Source organism: Equus asinus, chromosome 8 (genome assembly GCF_041296235.1).
Source record: "Equus asinus isolate D_3611 breed Donkey chromosome 8, EquAss-T2T_v2, whole genome shotgun sequence".
Classification (NCBI taxonomy): domain Eukaryota; kingdom Metazoa; phylum Chordata; class Mammalia; order Perissodactyla; family Equidae; genus Equus; species Equus asinus.
The window spans coordinates 78,939,616-78,953,872 of record NC_091797.1 but is presented as its reverse complement, the minus strand read 5'-3'; the positions used below and the strand labels follow the sequence as shown (position 1 = coordinate 78,953,872).

General features: G+C 42.5%; 1 protein-coding gene across 2 annotated transcripts; it reads left to right on the top strand.

Moving 5' to 3' along the window:
• Positions 1–144: 144 nt before the first annotated feature.
• RPL6 (ribosomal protein L6) lies at positions 145–14,257 on the top strand. Of its 2 annotated transcripts, none has more exons than XM_070516105.1 (8): positions 145–231; positions 9,197–9,340; positions 10,239–10,538; positions 10,629–10,727; positions 11,730–11,873; positions 12,630–12,678; positions 13,268–13,452; positions 14,067–14,257. In XM_070516105.1, exons 3-8 carry the CDS (start codon positions 10,239–10,241, stop codon positions 14,217–14,219), a joined length of 930 nt encoding a protein of 309 aa, XP_070372206.1. In that variant the 5' UTR covers positions 145–231; positions 9,197–9,340; the 3' UTR covers positions 14,220–14,257. The 2 variants fall into 2 exon arrangements, with proteins under 2 accessions (XP_070372206.1, XP_014714127.1); XM_014858641.3 differs by lacking the exon at positions 145–231 and adding an exon at positions 7,820–8,055.

Here is a 14,257-nt window from a genome sequence, read left to right as displayed (position 1 = left end):
CAAAAATGCCTGTGTTCTAGAGGGAGGAGCTACAGTAATCAAGATAAGTAAAATACTCAAGACAATAGTCCTATCCTCCTTTCTTATGTTTTCTCTATAGCCCTTTATGTTATCACTTTCAATAGGGAAGTTAGAGGAGGCTTCACTGAGGGTAACATTTGAGTAAAGATCTGATGCTGGAGCAATCAGTGGGAATAACTCAGGGGAATAGCATTTCAAGCACAGGGAGAGGTAAGTGCAAAGGCCCTGAGGCAAAAGGCTGCCTTCTGTACTATTTGAAGAACAGTGAAGAGATCTCTGGCTGGAGCACAGTAGGAGGTGGGAAAGGCAAAGGGAGGGTAGTAGAAGATGAAGTGAGGAAGGGATAGAGATGGTGTAGAATCCTATAGACTATTTAAACGAATGGTAAAATGGAAAGCCATTGAAAGATTTTCAGCAGAGGAGAAATATAATCTATGTTTTAAAATTATTACTTTAGATACTCTGTGAGGACTCAGATCAAGGGGGCAAGGCTGGAAACAGAGAAACCAGTTCGGAATACTAGAATTCTGTAATATGCCAGGCTGGACATGATGGTGGCTCAGAGCACAGTGAGAAGATAGAGTTTTTACCTGATGAAGGCCCGTGTGACTCATTAAAGGCTGCAGATCTAGTAAGCGGCAAAGCCAGAATTGGAACCCACATCTCTGTAGCTCCAAAATCCTCGTTTTTTTCTTCCCAATGCTCCCCAACTCACTTCTATACAAAGGACTCTCATACAGTGCGCTGCTTTAGCCTTGTTACAAAAAAATCCTTACGAAAATTATCTTTAATATATGCCAGTTTAATTTAGGTCATGGGCATTCAACAAGCAGTTGCCCAGCCTGTTTCTTTCCACTCTCCCTAAATCCTGGCCACTTGGATGACTCAAACGAATCCTAACTGATTTTAGCCTGCAGGCTTGCCCTTTCCAATCCATTCTCCACTTAAGAACCAGAGTAATCTAGAATGCACAACTAGTCACTCCCTACAGTGAATATACTTCAATGACTTCTCATTGCTTTTAGGATGAAGTTAAAAAACTTTTTAACAGCCACCTGGTCTGGTTCCTGCTCGTTTCACCAGCCCCTTCTCTCCCGACACTCTATGACCCAGCTCTGCTGAATGACTTGCAGTTCCCCTCAATGTGCCATGCTCTCTCCCAGCTCAGGGTCTGTAAACAATCTTCTCCCTCTCCCTGGAGGGTTCTTTCTGATCCCCCCTCATAGTGAACTCTAGTCTATGACTCAGATCTCAAACTAGAAGTCATCTTCTCTGGGATAGGAAGATTTATCTCATTCTCCCAGTCTAGGTTAGACGGTCTCCAAGACACCTATCCTCGCTTGGAACTGAACATACTTCATTATAAATCTAAAAAATAAAATAAATCTAACACACAGTATCATATGGGAATTAAATTCTTCATCTCCAAAGCTCAGCCTGCCTACCTGAGTCTCCATAGGTAAGTTACTTGACTCCTCTGTGTCTCAATTTCCTTCTCTGTGAAATGGAGGGATCAAAATACTACCTACCACATAGGGGAGGTTGTGAAGAATAAAAGGGTTAATGTTTGTGAAGGATTTAGAACAGTGCCTAGCAAAGTAAGCACTTGGTAAGTGCTGGTTATCACTTGTCTCTTTTCCAAAGTAAACTCTAAGCTCTTTGAGTACAGAAACTGAAGCAAGGTACCTGAGGGTTACTGTAGATATTCAATAAGAACGTGTTGCCTTTTGACCTCTGTCCCAACACAGGTGTAGATGAATCTTGTCAGTTTGCTGTTTCCTTGTTTAACTCAGGGATGACTCGGGTCTCAAGGATTTGTGAGTTTGTTTTGCAGAAGAAAGAGAATGCCTTTGGGGAGGTTGCAATCGCTGGATGACCAGCCCCAGCGGTTGCAGATTGCCCAGGGGATTATCAGGTTTGTTTCTCCAAAGCTCATCCTACCAAGCCCCTTGGCTCTATAAAACCCCCCTCTTTTTCTCTGGTTAAGGCGGATTTGAGTGAACCCATCCTCCCACCTTCTGTCTTGGCCGACTCGAATGGGCCTTTCTCCATCTCCAAGCACCGATGTCTTAGTGTTTGGCTAGCTGCACATCCGGCAGACGAATTTGAGATTAAGAGGTTCAGTATCAAAACCATTGCTTCCCCAGTCTTTCCTACATTCTGTACGCTCTGCAGCTAGAATGATGTTTCTAGAATACAAATCTAATCATGCCATCCTCCTGTTCTATGAGGGAGGTTCAAAGCCTTTAACACTAAATGAAAATCCTTCCATTGGCACCTCAGGCCCTTCTAAATATGAACCATGACTATCTGTTCAGCTTCACTCACCCCCCGTTCCCTCACATAATCTGGCAGTTTCCAAAATCCTCTTACTGTTTCTTGCATCCCTGTATTCCAAAATCTAGTTCCTTCTGTCTGAAATACCCTTTAAACTCGTCTCCATCTGGAAAACTAAGTGTCAAGCAAGATACACCTCCAACTCAGTCAGCTCCTCCAGGAAACATTCTCTGCACACACCCCTGGGCCAGTTCCTGAGAATAAAACAGAGACCTCCTCCCTATGCTTTGGGGCTGCCTGTTCGTGCCTCTGTCCGCCCCCAGCACAGTTCAACATGGTTGTTGATCGACTGTTCTGCCTCTTCCCTTAGATTATGAGCTCCTCTTAAAAGAAAGTCATTATCTTCCTCATCTTTATATGCCGAGAGCCTAGCACAGTGCCTGGCATAGAATAAGCTTAAGGATATTCGTCTAGACATACTTTATTCTAATTTCTTTCTCAAGTACAAAAGTAATACAAGTTCCTTGCAACAGGCTGAATCAAAACAGGAATTTTCCCTGGTCCTCAGTGTATACATCTTCTCTACCCCAGCCCCCACCACTGTTAATGGTTTAGTGTGTATCCTTCCGCACTTTTTTGTATACGTATACAAACACACACCCACATCCTACACCCACTCACTCACATACATAACATACAGAGGGATTTTTTTCTATTTTATTTTTTAAATGTGTTATTAATATGTGTATATATATTAATATGTGTATATATATTAATATGTGTATATATGTGTGTATATATATTAATATGTGTATATGGGTTCGTAATGTGTCTATTATATTATACGTATGTGTGTATGTATATATATATATACACACACATATATATAATCACAAAGATATATAGATACATATCTTTGTGACTGAACTTTTTCTCTTAATATATAATGGACATCCCTCTGGACTAGCACTGATTGTCCAAGACAGACATAATGTGAACCATATATGTGACTTTAAAGATTCTAGTGTTCACACTTAAAAAAGTAAAACAGGGGAAGTCAGTATGAATAATATGTTTAACCCAATATATCAAAATATTATCATTCAACATGTAATCAATACATATAAAAAATTATTGAGAGCCAGCCCTGATGGCCTAGTAGTTACAGTTCAGAGCTTTCGCTGCCTCGGCGGCCTGGGTTTGGTTCCCAGGCGCAGAACCACACCACTCGTCTGTCAGTAGCCATGCAGTGGCACTGGCTCACATAGAAGAGCTAGAAGGACCTACAACGGTAATGTACAATTATGTACGGGGGCTTTGGGGAGAAGAAAAAAGAGAGGAAGGTTGGCAACACATGTTAGCTCAGGGTGAATCTTTCCCAGCAAAAAAAAAAATTATTAATGAGATATCTTACAATTCTTTTTTTTTCTTATTGTCTTTGAAGTCCAGTGTATATTTTACACTTACAGCATATTGGTGTGAGCTGGCTACATTTCCAGTGCTCTACAGCCACATTTGGCTAATGCTACTGTGCTGGACAGCACACTTAGATGTAAGCCATTCTCTTCGATAGCTCCATAATATTCTATAGAATGGATATACATTTTCTTAGTCAATTCCTGTGTTGGACATTCAGATTATTTCCGGGGTGGTTTTTTTTTTTACATTAAAAATAGTGTTTCCATGTACTTTCTTACAAGAGAATTATTGAATGAATGAGTGAATCACTATGTTGACCTTAACATTAACGCTTAGGGAGGTATTATCAATATTGTCAATATCACCAAAGCTATCCTGAGAAAAAAGAACAAAGCTGGAGGTATCACAAGCTCTCTCTTCAAAATATACTACAAAGCTATGGTAATCAAAACAGTGTGGTACTGACAGAAAAACAAACACAGAGATCAATAGAAAAGAACTGAAAGCCCAGAAATAAAACCACATGCCTATGGACAGCTAATCTTCAACAAAGGAGCCAAGAACATACAATGGAGAAAGGAAAGCCTTTTTTTCTTTTTTAAGATTTTATTTTTTTCCTTTTTCTCCCCAAAGTCCCCTGGTACATAGTTGTATATTCTTCGTTGTGGGTCCTTCTAGTTGTGGCATGTGGGACGCTGCCTCAGCGTGGTTTGATGAGCAGTGCCATGTCCACGCCCAGGACTTGAACCAACGAAACACTGGGCCGTCTGCAGTGGAGCACAGGAACTTAACCACTCGGCCACGGGGCCAGCCCTGGAAAGCCTCTTCAATAAATGCTGTTGGGAAAACTTGACAGCCACGTGCAAAAGAAAGAAAGTAGACCATTATCTTACACCATACCCCCAAATTAATTCAAAATGGATTAATAACTTGAATGTATGGCACCAGCCCTGTGGCTGAGTGATTAAGTTCACATGCTCCACTTCGGCAGCCCAGGGTTTTGCCAGTTCAGATCCTGCGTGCGGACATGGCACTGCTTATCAAGCCAGGGGGCTTTGGGGAGAAAAAGGAAAAATAAAATCTTTAAAAAAAAAAAAAACTTGAATGTAAGACCTGAAACCATAAAACTCCTAGAAGAAAATATAGGCAGTACACTCTTTGACATGGGTCTTAGCAGTATCTTTTTGAATACCATGTCTACTCAGGCAAGGGAAACAAAAAATAAACAAATGGGACTACAGCAGACTAAGAAGTTTCTGCAAGGGAACGGAAACCATCAACAAAGTGAAAAAACAACCCACAAACAGGGAGAAAATATTTGCAAATCACAGATCCAACAAGGGGTTAATTTCTAAAAATACATAAAGAACTCATACAATTCAACAACAACAACAAAAAACACTTGAACAGACATTTTTCCAAAGAAGATATGCAGGTGGCCAACAGGCACATGAAAAGATGTTCAACATCACTAATTATTAGGGAAATGCAAATCAAGACTACAATGAGATATCACCTTACACCTGTCAGAATGGCTATAATTAATGACACAAAAAAATAACAAATGTTGGAGAAGATGCAGGGGAAATTGAACCCTCATACACTGCTGGTGGGAATGCAAACTGGTGCAACAACTACAGAAAACAGTATGAAGATGTCTCAAAAAATTAAAAATAGGGGCCAGCCCCGTGGCCGAGTGGTTAAGTTCATGCACTCCGCTTCAGTGGCCCAGGGTTTCACCAGATCGGATCCTGGGTGCAGACATGGCACCGCTCATCAAGCCATGCTGAGGCGGCATCCCACATAGCACAACCAGAAGGACCTACAACTAGAATGTACAGCTGTGTACTGGGGGGCTTTGGGGAGAAGAAGAAGAAGAAGAAGAAAAGATTGGCAATGGATGTTAGCTCAGGTGCCAAACTTTAAAAAAAAATTAAAAATAGAAACACCATATGATCCAGCTATCCTACTACTGGGCGTTCATCCAAAGAACATGAAATCAATAATTCAAAGAGGGGACCGGCCCGGTGGCGCAGCGGTTAAGTGCACACATTCCCCTTCAGCAGCCTGGGGTTCGCCGGTTCAGATCCTGGGTGCGGACATGGCACCACTTCACAAGCCATGCCATGGTAGGCGTCCCACAGATAAAGTGGAGGAAGATGGGCACGGATGTTAGCACAGGGCCAGTCTTCCTCAGCAAAAAGAGGAGGATTGGTGGCAGATGTTAGCTCAGGGCTGATCTTCCTCAAAAAAAAAATAATAATAATAATTCAAAGGGATGTATGAATCCCTATGTTCATTGCAGCATTATTCACATTAGTCAAGAGGTGGAAGCAACCCAAATGCCCGTCAACAATGAATGGGTGAAGAAGATGTGGTATATATATATAGAATGGAATACTACTCAGCGATAAAAAAAAATCATGCCATTTGCAACAACATGGATGGACCTTGAGGGTATTAGGTTAAGTGAGGTAAGCCAGACAGAGAAAGACAAATACCGTATGATTTCACTCATATGTGAAAGATAAAGAAACACATGGATAGGGAGAACAGATCAGTGGTTACCAGGGGGGAAGGGAGTGAGGAGGAGGGCGAAAGGGGTAAAGGGGCACATGCGTATGGTGACGGATAAAAACTAGACTATTGGTGGGACCGGCCCGGTGGCGCAGCGGTTAAGTGCGCATCTTCCGCTTCTCGGCGGCCCGGGGTTCGCTGGTTCGGATCCCGGGTGCGGACATGGCACTGCTTGGCAGCCATGCTGTGGTTGGCGTCCCACGCATAAACTAGAGGAAGATGGGCACGGATGTTAGCTCAGAGCCAGGCTTCCTCAGCAAAAAGAGGAGGACTGGCAGTAGTTAGCTGAGGGCTAATCTTCCACAAAAACAACAACAACAGGGGCTGGCCCCGTGGCTGAGTGGTTAAGTTCGCGCGCTCCGCTGCAGGAGGCCCAGTGTTTTGTTGGTTCGAATCCTGGGCGCGGACATGGCACAGCTCATCAGACCAAGCTGAGGCAGCGTCCCACATGCCACAACTAGAAGAACCCACAATGAAGAATACACAACTATGTACCGGGGGGCTTTGGAGAGAAAAAGGAAAAAATTTTAAAAATCTTAAAAAAACAACAACAACAACAAAAAGAACTAGACTATTGGTGATGAACATGATGCGGTCTATACAGAAACTGATATGTACTAACATACACCTGAAATTACACAATATTATAAGCCAATATGACCTCAATAAAATAACTAAATTAAAAGAATTGTGAAAAAAATATTGTCAATGTCATTCCCATTTTATAAATAAGAAACTCATGTGCAGAGGCTTATCACAAGATCACATAGCAAGTGATCCCCAGACTGCAAGGGCAGTAACCTTTCTGTAGCACAACTTCCTGCTGGCTTTCTTTCTGTGGCACAGAGAGGTATGATTCAATGTAAGTGTATGTGTGACCTTGGATACGTCCTTTATTATGATCGAATTTCAGTTCTTTTATCTTAAATTCCTATTCACAGGGAGGTTGTCCTGAGGCTTAAAATGATTTAGTATCTGCAAAAATATCTGCTTTGTAATGAATAAAGCACTGCACCAATTCAAGAGCATTTTATAGATGGCAAGACCAGGAGCTTCACAATAACGTTTACTTGACAACTAATATATTGATGATGCTTTGCCCAAGCGATGAACAGCAAGTTTTGCAATACCACAACAAAACACAAGAGGGGGTTGATTTACGTTTTTATTGCAATGGCAGGTCATTTAACAAATATTTTGGGGCATTTACTAGGTGAAAGTCTCTGAAATTCTAATTTTGAGAGGCTTAGGTAAGCAACTCTGCTCTGTATTCATTCTGACACATTTTCTGAAGTAGCAGTTTCTAAGAGGTGTTTTTCTCAGGAAGCTGAACAAATAAAGCTGCTGACATTTCCATTCCTTTTTTTAAAAAAAAAAAAAAAAGCAGTGCCCAAGCTTCTCCTTGAGAATATTACATGCCTGGACAGTGACTAATCATAAACTGGCATAAAGTGCAGCCTATTAGGATCACACTCATCCTTAATTTGTATGGAAGGCAGACACGTTAGAAACTACATGTTTCAGCAGGTATAGCAACTCTGAACCCACGGTAGTCTGAAGGGTTCCACTGAAATCTCTGAGGCCTTCAGAGGCATCTGATCACTATTTTTGTATCTTCACTCAACCAGAACCAGGAAAAGGCTACATGATTCTCAAGGACACAGCCACAAAACAGCTGGTTTGGATCTGAAGAAAATCGAGGTGAAAAGTTCTAGGTACCAACAACAAGCAAGTAGAAGAGAATGGAAAACTCAAGCCAAGGTGTCGCGATGTGTACATGTTGCCATAAGGGCTTCGGTGCAGTAAAAAATTATGATACACTGTTTTGTTTATTTTGCAAAAGATAATAACTATTCTTACTTTTAATTCTAATATGAGCAAAGAACTCTCTTATCTTTTTTAGTCATCTCTTTAATCTTTACAGGCTGGAGCTTAACAGTGTAATCTTTGAAATCAGATCATGTTATGAACAAATTTCTTAACTCTTTGAGCCCGAGCTTACTCATAATAGTATCCTTCATAGGTTGTTGAGAGAATTAAATGAGATAAAGCAAAGCACATAGCACATTTCTAGACACACAGCATACAATATTGTTCTTATTATCCCTGGTGCATAAACTTTAGCAGAATACCTGGTACATAGTAGGATGTCGTCAACAACGACTATGCTGACATGATGCTGGTGACGGTTGTGGTGGTGATGGTAAAAAGAACTAACATTTATCTAGCTCTTACCATGCATCAAATATTGTTCTTAGTGATTTTGTGTATGTTAATTTGTTTAATCTTCCCAACAACTCTATGAGGTAGGTACTATTGTTATGCTCATTTTAGAAATTAAGAAATGGAGTACAAAGTGGCCAGAATTGGTTGTAGAGGGATGAACAATCATGTTCTTATATGCCTCCATGCCTCTTATAATTAGTGTTCCAATTGCCACATTCATCTTTCAAGTTTGTATTTATTCTTTCAAATCCAATACAAAACCAACTCTTCCACAAAACTTCACTAAATCTCCCGGAAGAAGTAATCCATAATTATTCATTTTCTCTCTCTTTTTTCCCTTTAATGTGTGTTTTTCGAGAGCAGGAATATACGTTACTCATTTTAAATTCTGCCCTTTCTGACCCTCTGCCGTTGAGCAGAGTCTACAGCATGATTAGAGGATACAGGCATTAAACCCATTGTGCCTTTTGGAGGAAAGATTTCACATTACTTGGGATTAGGTCCTTCATCTAGCTATCCTTTTTTATGTTGAAAAGGTAGGGCTTTCTAACGTCCTTAGTAAGCAAAATAAAAACTTACAACTTGATGTCCGTTACCAAAAGTACTTTGAAAATTTTATTGGTCTATAAAATGAAACATTTTCAGACAAAGTGTTCTTCACTTTCACTCTTATTAGAAAAATAGCTACCAGCACTTGCAAAAGACGGAAAACTACACTTCCCATGATGCCCCGGAACCGGAAGGAAGAGAGACTCGACCCTTCCCGTGATGGCTTATAGACCGGAAGCCGGGGCCTTAGTTCTCTTTCCCATCTTGCAAGGTAAGAATGGCGGTGCCTTTCTGCAAGACTCGATTTCAGCACCCCAATCCTTCGCCATCCGAACCAGGAGGGTTTCAAGTCGACATCTGCTGGGGTCGCACATGCTCGGGGCCAGCTGAGAGGCATCCCAGACGCTTCATTTCTCTCGCTTGGGTTTGCAGTGGGGCACGAAGAGGGTGAGGTGGAATGCCGAAGAGGCTCCGGGTCTCCTGCAGCTCGTCACCCTCCCGGGCTGTAGGAACGGGGCCCCTCCGGGGATCCGTAGCGGGTTAGTGGGGCCGCAGGGGTCACGGCGCCGGCGCGCACTCCGGCCGGCGCCGGGGTCCAGAGACGCCCCTGTGTTTGTCTGAGCCACGTTGGGATGTGGGGCTGCTGCCAGATGCCGCTTCCCCGACCGGAAGTCGTCTCTTGGGCTTTGAGTCCGGGCTGAGTGTGGGCTGTGTGTGTGTGTCCTCTCCGGAGCTGCGTTTGTGGAATGAGACGGTGGTCTGAAAAGAGCAAAAGCCCGGGAAGCAAACGGTTTCAGGTTCCAGCCTCGCTGCTTCCTGGCTGCAGATTTCCTCGGCTCTGAGATTTCTAATTCGCGAAACAGGAATGATGAAATAGGGACTGTGACTACTAAATACTTAGCGGACACCACACAGGGTTAAGATATTTTCAGAGATTCAAAAAGCTCGTCGTGTATGGAGACAACCTCAGAATTCATTGTGAGCGTTCAACTGTGGATGTGTGGGGTTTTGGAGGAAGACTTACCGTAGGGAGGATGGGTGAGAAGGATGTTACAGCTTTGGAGAGGGAGGTTGAGGGCCTGCCTGGGAAGCCTTTAGTGTGCAGTGTAGCTCCTGCCTTGTGGGATAATTGGTGGAGTGTCTTTTTTTTTTAATGTATGTATTGGTAGATGGCGGGTGAAAAAGCCGAGAAGCCGGGTACCAAGGAGAAGAAACCTGCAGCCAAGAAGGCTGATGCTGGTGGCAAGGTTAAGAAGGTTAACGTCAAGGCCAAGAAGGCTAATGTCAAGGCCAAGAAGGCTAATGTCAAGGCCAAGAAGGCTAACGTCAAGGCCAAGACGCCTAAGAAGGGAAAGCCCCACTGCAGCCGAAACCCTGTCCTAGTCAGAGGAATTGGCAGATATTCCCGATCCGCCATGTATTCCAGGAAGGCCATGTACAAGAGGAAGTACTCAGCGGCTAAATCCAGGGTAAGGGATGAGAGGGGCCGCTAACCATTATGTCTTACCCTTAAAATTTCTGTCTGCCTCTGACTTTTTGACGCGTTTATGTCCTGATAGATCGAAAGGAAAAAGAAGGAGAAGGTCCTTGCTACTGTCACAAAACCAGTTGGTGGTGACAAGAACGGTGGTACCCGAGTGGTTAAACTTCGCAAAATGGTAAGATTTTGAGGAGACTGTAAATTGGATGTTTAGTTGAAACTTGAATACTGGGGATTATTTCGTGTACTCAGGTTTTAGAAGTTTGTTTACCAGACAGTTCCTGGTGGAAGATGAAGGGTTCTGATTTGCCACTTGGCTTTCACATCTACTGTTAGATCTCAAGCAGAGTTACTCTTCGGTGCTTTAGTTTCTTCAGCTGTCAAACAGGAATCAGTCTGGTTCTTGGGGTTTTTGTGAGAGTGAAATGCAATAATGCATAGAGCCTCGGATGCTGCCAGGCCTGTAGAACATGCATCCACTAGCGCAGTGATCACTATTAATGTTTGTGATGAAAGCAAGACTGTCTGCTAAAATGATAACAGCGTGGTTAGAAATATGTTACTGTGAGTTGTCATATTCTTAATAGTCCGTGCTTGGGGTCTTATTTTTACAGTCAGTGAACTGGCAATCCTGATGTAAACTGACGTCTGTGTTTTTGTACAGTACGTTTTCCTTTGTGGATAAAATGGGAGTAATGTGTGTTAATATGAAGGATATGAACACGCTTAATTTGAATTGGAAAACAAGCCAGGCCTCCTCCATAATATGCAAGATGTGTTTCAGACATAGGGTTTTCTGGAGAAGTAGAATTTACGTTAGAGATTGGGGACCCCAGAAAAGCTTGAGAATCACTGCTACCTGACAGTGTGTAGTGATAGCTTGCCATGTAATCTCTAAAATTTGGTGTTATCCCAAATTTACAAAGGAAGCTTGTTTGGTGCCTTCCATCTTTGCTTGAACACACAGCAATTCAATCCTTCAAATGAATGGATTCCATCCTCTGATTTGCCTGTGAAGGATAAGCAGCAATGTCAATCTTCAGGAGAAATGAAAATTCAATTGTGTAAATAAAGCATTTCAAATAAGTAAAAAGGCTGTAGTAAAGGTACCACCAGCATGGCCAGCTCTACTGATCTGATTAACTTATTTAAATAAATTGGACCTATGGACTCTCTCCAGCCTAGATATTATCCTACTGAAGATGTGCCTCGAAAGCTTTTGAGTCACGGCAAAAAACCCTTCAGTCAGCATGTGAGGAAACTGCGAGCCAGCATCACGCCTGGGACCATTCTGATCATCCTCACTGGGCGCCACAGAGGCAAGGTGAGCAGAACACTTCAGCCTGCGGAGCTTCGCTTGAAGTGTTGGGTCGTGATGTGTTTGCCCTCTGGGTAGGATTTCTTGCTTTACTGTTAACTGCCGCGGGGGTGTGGGGAGATGACCCCTAACAGCACCCACAACTCAGTTGTTAGCATAACATGTTTAGTCCATAATATATAATAATTTACCATTTCCTGCTGTTGGTGATATTACTTGTAGCTGGTTCATATACCCCTGTACCCACAAATAGTGATATATTTGAGTTACTTTCTTAGGATAGATGTGCACGGATGGAATTATTGAGTTAAAAGGATGTTAATTTTCTTCTTTATTGTTAAAAGTAGTGGCTGCTCATTAAAAAAACCAGCACACAAATGTCATATGTTGCTTAACGACAAGGATACATTCTAAGAAATGCATCGTTAGGTTATTTTGTTGTGCGAACATCACAGAGTGTACTTACACAAACCTAGATGGTATAGCCTACCACACACCAGGGCCATGTGATACGAATCTTATGGGACCACCATCGTGTATGTAGACCCTCGTTGACTGGAACATTAGGCGGTGCATGACTGCACTGCTCATATCCTAGGGTCACCCCTGTCAGTATTTAAAAATGGTATAGTTGCTTCCAGAGCTGCCGTGTATATACATATGTAGAAACTTCCTTTACCTAATTTAGAAGCCTGTGATTTGATTAATTTAGAAGTCGGTTTCTAATTGCACAAACGTTTAGCATTTCTGTTTAATTTACAGAGGGTGGTTTTCCTGAAGCAGCTGGGCAGTGGCTTGCTGCTTGTCACTGGTAAGAAAATCTTGGATTTTCTATTCTCTGAAACTTAAAACGTTTTTAAATGCTTGTAGTGTACACTGTTGCTCACACCTACATGGAAACTTCAGTGCCATGAGATTCTGCACCCCATTTCATTGCCTTACGTACACATGAGGTCTGAGGAAGCAGGTATTTGACATTTTGTGTGGCAACACGTCACCAAGTAACTGCCACTTAAAATGCAGAGTGGTTGGCTCCCAGCCCCCCAAGGAATGCGTCCCGCATAAGACCTGGAATTGGTGCACCAGGATGAAATTCTTGAAGAGGTGAAAAGTGAACTGTTTGCTCCAGAAAGCTGTGCTCAGTTTAATTTTGTCACCAGGGATTTGTGAGTTTGAACAGCTTGTCTCCATGAGTAGGCTGTCTCCCAACCTTGGTGACTGGAGATTTGAGGGTGGAAAAACCTTGGACAAAGTGAGATCTGGGAAGAGTCGATGCTGGCAGTAGGAAGAGCACTTGGAAATTTCTTCAGATCCAGAGAGAAATTAGAAATTAAATCACCAAAGTCAGTTCTTAAATCTTTGCTTCCCCTTTCCCTCACTAGTTTGATTTTTTTCCTTAGGACCCCTGGTCCTCAATAGAGTTCCTCTGCGTAGAACACACCAGAAATTTGTCATCGCCACCTCCACCAAAATTGACATCAGTGGTGTGAAAATTCCAAAACACCTCACTGACGCTTACTTCAAGAAAAAGCAGCTGCGTAAGCCCAGACACCAGGAAGGCGAGATCTTCGACACAGAGAAGGAGGTGAGCTTCTGGTTCCGTGTTCAACGCCAATAGCTCTGAATCCCTACTTGGGAGTGAAATTAAATAAGGTTGGGGCCAGCCCGGGGTTTGCCCGTTCAGATCCCGCGTGTGGACATGGCACTGCTTGGCAAGCCATGCTGTGGTAGGCATCTCACATAGAAAGTAGAGGAAGACGGGCATGGATGTTAGCTCAGGGCTAATTTTCCTCAAAAAAAAAAAAAAAGAAAGAAGGTTAAGAGTTTAAATAAAAGTTGTAAATAACAAAGAATATCTGGGGAATAAGATTGTTCCAGATTCTGCTAAATTCAGTAGTTCTCTAATGGCAGCTGGGAGCTCAATTGAGCATCCCGAGGGTTTGGTGGAACTCTGAATTATTGCCTCTGTTCTGTTTGGGAATCCTCCTACATTCTTGATGTGTGTTAAAGTAAACAAAAAGGAAAGCTCTTATTTTTATTATATTACGAACATCGTATTGCACAGTCCTCTAAGGAAAGGATTGCCAGAATTGCCTTCTGAATAGTCCGAGGATTGGGCCCTTGTGAGATAGGACTCCTTAGTTGATGGTGGAGTGTGGTATTTGTGCCGTACTTTTAAGTGCTTTTCTCTTTCTTTAGAAATACGAGGTTACAGAGCAGCGCAAAGTTGATCAGAAAGCTGTGGACTCACAAATTCTGCCAAAGATCAAAGCCGTTCCTCAGCTCCAGGGCTACCTCCGGTCCGTGTTTGCTCTCACAAATGGAGTTTATCCTCACAAATTGGTGTTCTAAATTTCTTGCAAAGAACCTGATTAAATAACTGATCTGTT

What these genes read in the sequence shown, in the direction of transcription:
- RPL6 (XM_070516105.1), top strand. Translation starts at nt 10,239, where the DNA reads ATGGCGGGTGAAAAAGCCGAGAAGCCGGGTACCAAGGAGAAGAAACCT. An exon ending in ACTCAGCGGCTAAATCCAGG is followed by an intron (nt 10,539 to 10,628) that starts GTAAGGGATGAG and finishes ATGTCCTGATAG; the next exon opens with ATCGAAAGGAAAAAGAAGGA. An exon ending in TGGTTAAACTTCGCAAAATG is followed by an intron (nt 10,728 to 11,729) that starts GTAAGATTTTGA and finishes GACTCTCTCCAG; the next exon opens with CCTAGATATTATCCTACTGA.